Raw genomic sequence first — 11,196 nt, 5'->3', positions numbered from 1 at the left:
ATTTGTAACATACACAATTTCTATCATAAAGTAACCAATGTGGACAGCTGGCTACTAAAAGCCAATTTCTTTAATTCCAACCACAATGCTTTTCCGAACACAGTCAAACTTTGTTGTAGAAAGCCATTGCAGAGTGAAGTTTGGGGTCAGAGAAACGAATCATTTCTCACGTTCGTTGCTGTATCTTAATTTCTATTTTATTACTATTATTGCTTCATCATCATCATCATCATCTCAAGTCTCTCAATTCTCTTTTGCTTCATTTAGCTGTGTTACTTAAATTATTGTTCTTACATTCTTGGATTGGACGTGATTTCAGACATGAAGATTACGATTCTCTTACAAAATAAAAAAAATATCACAAGTGTATCAAGGGGTTGTTAGTCCCTTACCTCCAATTTTAAGCCAACAATATTTTCTTTTTGGCGTTTTTTGAGTTCTAGAATGAATTAACTAAGACACATGCTTTTTTGTTATGAATTTAACACATAAAGTGGTTTGAGTGTCTGAATTTAGAGAATATGATTGATACTATAAAACTAAAAGCAATAATTAAGGAGGCAGATTGAAATCGGTGCATCCACATGATATGAGGGTCAAACAAAGAAAATGAGATTGCACGTGGCGTCTTGAGAGTTCTGCCCTATGCTGAAAAATGATCCACCACCACCACCACAGCACGTGACTTGAGAACAAAGCTCTGTTTCCACGTGCCATTTCAGGCACAAGACCGCCAGGGCGGTGGAAGTTGTGCTGGAGTGAACCACACGTGATGCTGGTGTCCATCGTAATCTGCTACTTCCACTTTATAATTTACACCCTTCTATATTCACCACTTCTGCATTCCTAACTTTACTTAGATTCTCACCTTAATATATACTTTATTTCTTGTATTATTCTACTTGTTACTTTATTTCTTGCTACTAGCCTTCCAAACCAACATTAAATCGTTATTTTTAAAACATTACGTTATACATATATTGTTAACTTAAAAGTTTCGATAATAGTTGGTTTCCTATTACTTTTACTTTACAAAAATGAACGTATATTTCTGAAATTGGTTAAACAATTACGCTTGACCGGTGTATAACTGTAAGTATTTATATCTTTTTTACACCAGTGTACGTGTTTTACAGCTTAGCTAAAAGGAAAACACCATTCGGAGTCCTGTCAAGAAGGGCCCAATAATAGACCCATATTCAGATTTTAACAAAAACTTTCTAACACTGACATTTTGCAACGAAGCCCATTAGCTCCTTTCTCTAGAGCATCCACACGGGCCACTAAGTAACGATAACAATTGAAACTGGTTAATCTTCGTCAATAAAAAACAACACTTCCACAATAGACACCTTCTATATCAAGTTCAATTTGTCAGCTATTACTGGTTCATACTTTTGGTATATAGTTATCGTGAAAAACAAAGACCACTTGATCAAAATGTAGCAGAACTGCTGTTTGCCTGTGTGTTGCATCTCTAGAATACATATGCAGAGTTAAGCGTACAAAATTGATGTCATTGTCCACCAATATCAACCATTGATGATTGATTTATAGTGATCAGCTATGGTTTCATAAACGGCACCTTCATCGATAAGACTTTTCATAGCCAGCCTGCAGAGGAAATTCAATAAGAATCAACAAGATTGGGATACTATATGAGAAGCAATGGTAAGAGAAAGGGAGAGATAGAGAGAGACATGAGCTTCTCTAAAGAAATTTGAAGATGCTGTGCAATATGATCACGATGGACTCCCTCATTCCTTGACCTGAAACATCAATATCAGAACATTAAGGCATGAATACCAAACAATTTTCAACACATGAATTTAAAAGAACAAGTGCAAACTTTATTATTATTATAACTAGGTTCGTGTGATGGTTTTTTATAACTCCAATTCATTCTCCGTTCTCCGTTTTCATAGGACTAAAATTCATGCAATTTTCATTTCTCACTAGTTCTTTTCGTAACCTTGGTTGAACACGTCAAGACATTTGTCTTCTGCATCTTCAAGATGAACTTGTACTTAGCAAATAATACATAAGGTTGCTTGTTATTACTATTGCATGAATGTTTGTGATACTTACGACAAAACATTCATATTTCTTCTTCTACAATTGGGTTCAAATCTTAAACAATCATTCAGATCGTATACTTACAATTCAAAGAGTTCGTTTTCCTTTTCTCGGAGTCAAAGCAAGAGATTAGAAATTTTCCAGCAAGAAAGTGGATCTCGCATTAAGATCACATTGAGGTTCTAGGAGAAGTTTCCTTATTCTCTGTGCTTTAATTAGTGTTTGAAACATTTGTTTTCTAAATTAGCAGATTCATCCATCTCAAATATGATTAATTGAACTAATTAGAAAAAAATTGAACCAGCATAAACGAAATTTTTTTTTGAAAATATTTTGTACTTAAGAAGATTAATTCTACATTAAGAATTGGATATACAGTGATTCAAGAAATATTGTTCTACAAATATTGTTCTTCATCCTCTAGTCAGATTTTTCTACAACCTTCAATGTATGTGTGCAAAACCAACTTCATTGATTTCATATCACATTCCTAATTGAGGCCACGTCAATATCTCATCGTATACAACTATTTTGTAATTGAACTTTTCTTATGAGTTAAGACATCTATTTGAATATTTTCATTTCGCTACTTCCACACACCTTTCATCTCGTTGTTCCTTTTAAGCAATGACATTTGCTTTCCCAGAGTATAACTAGATATACAGTAGCATAATAACACTCCCCTTTTTGTGTTAGGTACATTGTGATCTCAAATAAGTCTCCCAATAGTTTTCAAAACAGAAAACTAACAAAGAACTTCCGACATTCTTGGATTTTTATTTTGATCATAATAGTATATGAGGATACATTGCGCAACACCAGTGAATCATGACATGAATCTTGCTTTATAAGCTCAAGATGCGAAGGGAAACATATGATTATGTTCATGTTAGGTTTTTGAGAGAGGAAAAGCTGGGAAGATTTAGTACCACCGTAAACAAACCATATAAGAAATCAAGACACCATAATCAATTCATAATAACCTTAAAGTCAATAAGTCTTACAGTCTTCATTTTTACATACTGCTTTTAATTGCCAATAACTGCAATGTGGTACTTTCTGCCTATTTTCTCACTAACAATGTTATCCTAATAATCTAATGAAAAACAGACACGTGACTATCATACTAACGTCGGTACATTGGGATAAAAGATGAAATGAGTTACATTGCATATTTTTTGACAATTAGAGGACCACACTGAGCATTTTCACAATAGAAAAACATAGGTGAACAAAAGAATAAAAACTAATTTAGCCTAAAAAATCTGTTTACAACCTTCCTCCGAATTGAACTATTACAAAACTCCGTGTTCTACTTCTACAGCAGACAATGCAGAAGTTTGGCACTATTTAAGAAAGGTATTTTGGATACGCATACACATAAATCAGGATAAAATCAACATTCAGAAAAACGAAATAGTTGATTACATGTTTAATTACAACCAAATAGATAAAACATAAATAAATCACTTATAACGTACCTGTTGGCGGGAAGATGCAGAAAATCTAAGATCATATTTTCAGCACTCTTCTGGCCATTGACATGTTGATCGGAGAACTGCATATGAAAAGTAGCAAAAGACTGATATAGAATAAAAATGCAACAAAAACAGAGAAGTATGGTTCACTCTCTTACGTGATTTGTTGGTGGAAAAACTTGAGCTTGATAACCCATTGTGGGAGTAATTGGCGTAGAATTCATACCATGTTGCTGATTAAGGACACTATTCTGAAGATGTTACCACGTGCAACTTTAGAATACACATGTACGTATGGTATTCATAGCTATATATCCACATATGTCAAACTCCAAAAAAAAAATATTACAATATCGTATCAAATACCCGAATCCTGGAATTGTGGAGATGCACATGTATGCAATCTATGAAATGACAAGCAACCTCGTTAAAATCAGTCACAGGCCTGAAAATGATGCAGTGGAGTGAGGTTAAATATTGAACTGTAAGCAGTAATAGGTCCGTCTCAAATCACTGATAAAGAAGATAACCATTCTTAACTAAGATAATGATAGATATCCGGTACAATTTGAAAATATTGAACTGCTAAAACAAGAAGTGATATGCAAACTTAGTACCACACCTGAAATGGAAAATATTTAAGGTCCTTTTACCCTGGAAGTTTTTCAAGTGTCCATGGAGCCTCGCATACATTCCTTCCCTAAGAATGAAACTAGAACATTACTACATACTATATGAAATGAATTGTCTGAAAAACAAAACACAGACATATACGTGTGACAACAAATAACAATACTACAAAACATGAACAAAATTATCAGTTGAGTGTATCTGCTGTTAATTTTCTTGCAGAAGAATAAATAAGATGGACATATTTCTGTACCTGTTTTTTTTTTTTTTTTTTTTTTTTTTTTTTTTTTTTATTTCAGCAGTAACATGTAATTCAAAACATGCCATTTCCTTTCTGAATTAAACAAGTAAACACTCATAGTAATTGAGAAGAAGATTCTATTGGAAAAACGGAGTGATTAAAACCATTATTATACTTACACATAAAAGTTAAAAATCGATCAGGTTATTAAGACCCTATTTGAATAAATTCTCAGTAAACACAGATAAGAGTATAAAATAAGAAAGTAAAATGAATTAAAACTTCTTTAATAAACTAAAATTAGTTTTTGAAAAAGTTAAAAATTAAAGAACCTTTCTTAAATTAGCTTACGCAAAAATTAATTTAAAATCATAAAAGAAATTCAATTAAATTCATCTTTTTCATTTTATTTTCCTATAAGTATTTTTTGAGAACTTTATTCGAACAGAACCTAATACAAAATGAAAATCTACACAGCCAATACAATATTGCAGTAGCATACAAGATAGCCTCTGCTTCATTTGTATCAGCAGCTTCGTGAAACCTGCACATGAACAAAAACTCGTCATTGCCAAAAGAAATGGCGCAAAAGAAAAAAAATATTAAAGCAATAATTATGATCTAGACATAACAAATTTATCGACAATTACCATTTATTACACTCAATCTTCCCAGTACCATCATCAAGCACAAAAGTAACATCAGTAACTCGTTCGGCTTTGTTGCACACCCTTCCTATAAGAGTAACCTGGACTCCAATTGTCAGAACCTCCAAACTCTAACCAAATTAACCAACACAGATTCAAGGAGAGCTTACATTATTAACGTCCACACCGTCCACAATCAAATTGGCTTTATCATCGTTTGTTTGAAGCGCATCGTATATTTGCTTCACTGTTAGAGGAAGCAAGGACTGAGCATCGCGATTCTACAAAAACAATAATAAATCATAAAATACAACTTAAAACCACATCATTTTGTCAAAAACTTCTAATTAAAAGAGCAAAACCGTAGGGCTTTATTAGTGTTGAATGTGGTTGTGAGTATGATAAAAAGGAAAAAGAAAGGAGAAGAGACCTTGGAGGTAACCAGTGAAGGGTCAGTGGCCTGAGTGGCCTGAGAAGGCATAAATCCGCCTCCAGAGAAGGCTGCGTTGCCGTCGAACTGGCTCGAATTCGAATACATGCTTCTTCACTTGTAGAATCGATATGCACACACAAATTTCAAAATTTGGTGTGCGTACTGTAACTGAAAATACATATATAAAGAGTCCTATCTGTTTAGTCTTTACTATTAATATTATTATGGAAATGCAAAAGCTGGTTTCCCCCCATCATTTCAGTTTATTTCTTCCTAGAAATTGTTTTTATAAAATAAAATCAAAAAAATGGTTTACCAAACAACCTTTGAAAAATTGGTCTACCAGGAGATGGAGCTCGGTACAGCTCAAACCGGAGTTTATAATTTCACCACTTTTTTTTATTTTGGATGCGTACATGTATGACCTAGCCGTTGTTGGCTAAAATATGGTTTTTCTGAACGTTTCTTCCTTTTTCACCCAAAAAAAAACCATGTAAGAATAGATAAATGTTTTATTTGCCTTATTCTTGGTACCTTAATGACAACAAAACAGTATAACATGTCGTGGCTATGTGGCTGGTTTACATCATCCACTGAAAAAAATTAACCAAATCACTTTCGATTGTTTGGGGACGAAATGAAGAGAAACTAAACGATTTTAACAGAAAAAAATGGGACGAGACTAATTGGAGAAAAAAAAGAAGGAAAAATATAATTGAACTAATATAAAACAAAGCTTGTTTAAAAAAGAGAACACAAAGGATGGTAACCATATGAGTGACTAAATGTTCGAAAGGTAGAAAATTGTTACATAAGAAGCCTGTGATGGAAAAGGTGAGAGATCCACCCTTTAAACTATTTTAGGGAACATAACAAAGGATTCTAACTAAATACGAATGCAAACAATTTGATGTATAAGAACTGTTAAGGAACACATGAGAGCATATAAAAGATGCCCACTGCATCATTAAAATAATCAAATAAATAACCATAGCACATCTATCTCCATTTCTGCAGCAGAACAGTGAAACGCAAATAAAATTCTCGAAAAAGAAAGCCAAAACTTCAGTAGGTTACCATTAAATAATATATGCTAATTAGAAGATAAAAACTTCCAATTCTACCATTAGTAGATAAAATCATGTAATATCTTTGAACAGCAACATAAATCATTTGTAGAAATTAGAAATACCAATGAATAAGTTATATGACAACCAGGACATCTAAATTTGAAACGAGTCAATTGCTGAATATTTATCAGAAGACAGTACAGTGGCAAAAGAAAATAAGTGGAGTTTGATACTTCAGAATCTAGATAGCCACCCACAAGAAGAATCTGGTAGAGAGGTGAGAACTGAGAAACAAATCAGAAGCTCGTAGGAATCTAAGAAACCAACAACTCAAAATCTGAACCAAGGACAATTAGTCCTTCCAAGAGATCTCCAACTGTGAATCTAAAAAAACAGAAGCTTTGTAACATTGAATATAAAACATTGCTTCACTCGCATCTTCGGACCCTACGATACTCACCAACTCACCATCCAAAAAAGGCAACACAGGATGCCACCATTGTCATGGATGGAATTTAGAATGTTACTGATAAATAGGTGTATTAGATACAGTTAGCATTTCTTCATTCTGGTGAACAGCAATAAATTGGTCTTCTTTACTTTCAACAAATTAATTGTGATAGTCTTGGAACTGAGTCAATCAACTATCGTTATATTTTTTTAATGTAGAATATTTTTCATTTAATCAGGAAATTTTGTGATCTTTTCAGTTGTTTAGACATCCACTGAATGAATGAACCAAATTGATCGCGTTAACGGTAGGTCATTAAAATTTAGTTTTCCAGACTGATTAATTGTGGAATTTGCGTATTCAGGATTCAGACATACTCAGGTGTACCTATATCTGTGCCCAAATGCATAATACGCATTTTTTTCTAATTTTCTTCGAATCCTCTGAACACCAATGAAAAACACCTAGAAGAGTAAATACTCAATCACTCAATCATCCGAGAAATCAGTAACAGCCAGCAGTCCAACACAGAATTAACAATCCAGTGCAGAAACAGAGAAAAATATGGCAAAAACAAAGGAATCAAACCCTATGTAAAAAAACTAAGAAACATAAACCCTAGAAAGGAGAGAGACGAACCTAAGGTTACGATAAAGATAGCTTGAGATTGGGAACCGAGAGCGCGGCAAAGGTCGAGCGCGTGAAAGAATTTTCAAATTAGCAGGTTTATGGACCAGGTATATGGCGAATGAAGATATTTACTTACTTTAAAAATAATTAAATAATTAATATTTAAAATAAAATTAAGAATATAAATATGGGAATAATCGGATTTACTAGAAATATATAAACTCTAAGCTCTTTGAAAAAGTACATATTAAATTAATGAAGGAAACGAAATGAATTTTGGATAAACTGTAGCAATTCTAAAGAAACCATATCATGATTAAAACGAAAACGATAACAAATCATACCTAATTGGTTCAGCTACAAAAGAAAATGGATTTATAAACAAAGAGACAAGAAAAAAAACCAAATCAAGAAAACAACACTTCTTAATAAAACACCAATTTTGAAACAGAGATAGCATATGCCAATTTAAAATTTGAAAATCGTTGGTATTTTAACAACTCGAACCGATAAAAAAATTGAAATACTTTCAACTCCACATAAAGTTATGTTTAAAATTTATTTAAACACACATCACGATCACATTTAATGGTTAAAAACCTACTCTATCAAGATCATTTCTACACCAAACGGATCCTGCACACTATAATTGCTCTGCCTTATATAGGCTGTTCGGCAAAAGGTACCTAATCTTTTAGGATTAGAAAACATGTAAATGTCGTATTCATATACAATGATACATCTCCAAACCCAGTACAAGAAAGATGTTGTTTGGGTAAATTTAGAAACTCTACCATTCAGCTGGACTACAGAGCTGGACCAAGTAAAAGGGTGTGGTCATTGTGGATATACAAGCTACAAGTTATTATAATTCGTAACAGTGAAAGAATTTTCATGAAGTCGGTATGAACAAAACGTGACCTTGTCTCCTAAGTCATGGATATACGTAGAATAATATTTGAACTGTTGGGCCAAATTATCTTCCACAGTTCCAAATCATACTCTTTAAGAAGTTATAATTATAAGACTACAGGGTATATGGCAGACAATCAAAATAACTTATTGTCAAAAGTCCTCTTCATTCTCATAATAATGAAAGAGTAGCTAGCTAGTGGCATCTTCTGCATTGGTTCAAATTCAATGAATGAAACCTTAGGTAATTTCCAAGTAATGGACTTTGCTTTCTTAGCAATTGAGAAGATAAGTTGATGGCCCTTAGTTGTCAAACATATTAATATATCATTTTACTTAATTGAAGCAGAAAAAGCCCAAGCTTACTTTCAATTTCAACCCTGACATGTGCCTCACATATAACACAAAGCAAATATAATAATTTGAGTGATCATAAACCCTAATTCATATAAAAATGCTGCAAAAGTAGTCTCAGAAGCTAAGATGGTGACTAAGTCCTACGGTATGGTCATGGCACATGCAACAGTGGCCGGCCAACTTACAATAATAATTGGTTTGCAGCAGCCTTAGAAACAACGACAGTAACTGCATACCCGTCTTTTGCTTCACTATTTGTTTCCTTGTCAATACAAAAAGGCTTTGAGTCACTCAAACTAGAAGTAACAACCTATGACCAATCAATCTAATTAACAAAAGGATTAATTATGAGTGTCTGTCTGTATGGTCAAAAACAGTGTTTACGTGTATAAACAATAGTATACCAAACACTCCACACTTCATCCTATATAAACACAACAAGGTCTAACTTTGTTTATTGGAAAAGTTATGATGGATTTTGAGTATGAGAAGATGTCATTGGGCAAAATTCTTTCAAGGAGGTCCTCTCTGGGGTGCTCCTCTCGTAACTCTTACTATAGGAGTGGGGAAGGGGTTCCATTCAAATGGGAAATGCAACCAGGGGTTGCAAAGGAACGACCAAAAGATGATCTTCCTCCGCTGAGTCCCCCACCAGCACTTCTCAGCCTGGGGCTACCCAAACCATGCGTTCCAGACTCCAAATCTTCATCACCGTCAAGGCTAAGGTTTTGGAAGAAAAGGGTTAAGCATGGAAAAAGCAAAAAGTCATCCCAAGATTGTTTCCACGAAGATGTTATTGGTTTGGACATGTTTGCAAGATTCGATTGCAGCTCCGATTCTGAGTCTGTGGCATCCTCGCGTGGCTCGAGTTTCTCTTCTTGGTCGTCAATGTCATTCGTGAAGAGTCCTACTACGACTACTATGAAGGAAGTGGATGGAAAGCCTTTGACCTTTGGTTGCTTCCCCGTGCATGTTAGCAGAGTTTTCGTTTCTGTTGCAAGGCGTGATTGAAATGTGTAACACTGTGTATATGGAGTTAGTTCTGCTAATTCTGTTTACTTTAGCGTGGTATATTCTCTCGCACACACTCACATAATTTTTCATTTTGTAAAAAGTTCCTCATCTAATAAGAATAATTTTATCTGATCAGAGCCTCTCGGCAAAGTCTAATGCAGCCACTTCAGCTGCTGTGACGAAGACATATACATTGTTATTCTTTACTTCATGACGATCGTGTAAAAAATTCGCTCACTCTGGTTAGGAAAACTTGAAAGATAACTGGCTCTACACTTTTAAGAAAATCAATTTTAGAGAACCAATATATGAGATTTACGAGTACTTTATATGTTGTAAATTTGTTTATTATAGAAGAATGATATTTTGACAACACTTTTTTACAACTTCTTTTATAATGTGACACATGTCATTATTTTATTAGTCTATTTGATTATGTTTAAAAAATATTTAAAACAGATCAATCACAAACTGTCACGTATGCGTTGTCAAAAAATTGTTAAAAAAGTGTTGTTAAAAGAAGTTTTTCCTTTATTCTATACTAAATTTTAATACATATTTTCTGTTAATAGGTGTAACAAACAATTTTTTATATAAAAGACTTTTAAATAGATTGCATATTATTTATATGAATTTTAAATCTAATTTAATTTAAAAAAAATAGATTTTTAAATATCCTTCACATAAATAAGTCTAAATAAAAATAACTTTTGTTAAAATAGGTCTCGGATGGATTAGATAACATCTTTAAGAAATTAATTTTATTTTCACTTATATAATGTAAATTTACTTTATCATTGTACTTAATACGAGATTTCCAATAAGTATCTCCCTAATTACATTTTTTTTTTCTATCCACATTTATATACTTATATAATGTTAAATTTGAAGGATATTGAATTTAGCTCAACTTGATATTTTAAAATAAATTGGATAAATGAAAATAAAAAATAAAGTTGAATTGGATAATTCATTGAGAAATAAATATTCTGAAAATAAAACTATAAACTTGTTTTGCATGAAATAATCATAAAATGAATTTAATAAAGTAATAACCCTTCCTATACTGTATGAGAAAAGCTTACCATATACAATCTTAACTCTTGATAAGTAATGAAATTTGTCAAAATTTACTGGTAATCATCAAAATTCCTCAATAAATTAAACATTATTAACGATTTACCTACTGTAAAAAAATGTGTCCAATGTTTGTGACTAAATTTTACCTATAAATAAAAAAAAAAATTGTTGGAATTA

General features: G+C 32.7%; 2 protein-coding genes across 6 annotated transcripts; one reads left to right on the top strand and one right to left on the bottom strand.

Annotated features, from left to right (window-relative positions):
• Positions 1–1,085: 1,085 nt before the first annotated feature.
• On the bottom strand, positions 1,086–7,795 carry LOC106767348 (replication protein A 32 kDa subunit A). Of its 5 annotated transcripts, none has more exons than XM_022783893.1 (12): positions 7,666–7,792; positions 6,040–6,098; positions 5,503–5,619; positions 5,243–5,353; positions 5,076–5,173; positions 4,928–4,969; positions 4,177–4,254; positions 3,921–3,999; positions 3,713–3,805; positions 3,558–3,634; positions 1,701–1,769; positions 1,086–1,614 (listed from the first exon to the last, which is right to left on the bottom strand). In XM_022783893.1, exons 3-12 carry the CDS (start codon positions 5,608–5,610, stop codon positions 1,533–1,535), a joined length of 837 nt encoding a protein of 278 aa, XP_022639614.1. In that variant the 5' UTR covers positions 5,611–5,619; positions 6,040–6,098; positions 7,666–7,792; the 3' UTR covers positions 1,086–1,532. The 5 variants fall into 5 exon arrangements, with proteins under 5 accessions (XP_022639614.1, XP_022639615.1, XP_014507704.1 ...); XM_014652218.2 differs by having other exon boundaries at positions 1,087–1,614; positions 5,503–5,673; positions 7,666–7,789; XM_022783894.1 differs by lacking the exon at positions 6,040–6,098.
• A 1,497-nt stretch (positions 7,796–9,292) lies between these two features.
• On the top strand, positions 9,293–10,074 carry LOC106767937. The gene has a single exon (XM_014652904.2). The coding sequence runs from the start codon at positions 9,394–9,396 to the stop codon at positions 9,934–9,936; it is 543 nt and encodes a 180-aa protein (XP_014508390.2). The 5' UTR covers positions 9,293–9,393; the 3' UTR covers positions 9,937–10,074.
• Positions 10,075–11,196: the final 1,122 nt, after the last annotated feature.

Source organism: Vigna radiata, chromosome 7 (assembly GCF_000741045.1).
Source record: "Vigna radiata var. radiata cultivar VC1973A chromosome 7, Vradiata_ver6, whole genome shotgun sequence".
NCBI lineage: Eukaryota > Viridiplantae > Streptophyta > Magnoliopsida > Fabales > Fabaceae > Vigna > Vigna radiata.
Note: the sequence above shows the minus strand (reverse complement) of the source record. Positions and strands in the feature narration are given on the sequence as shown.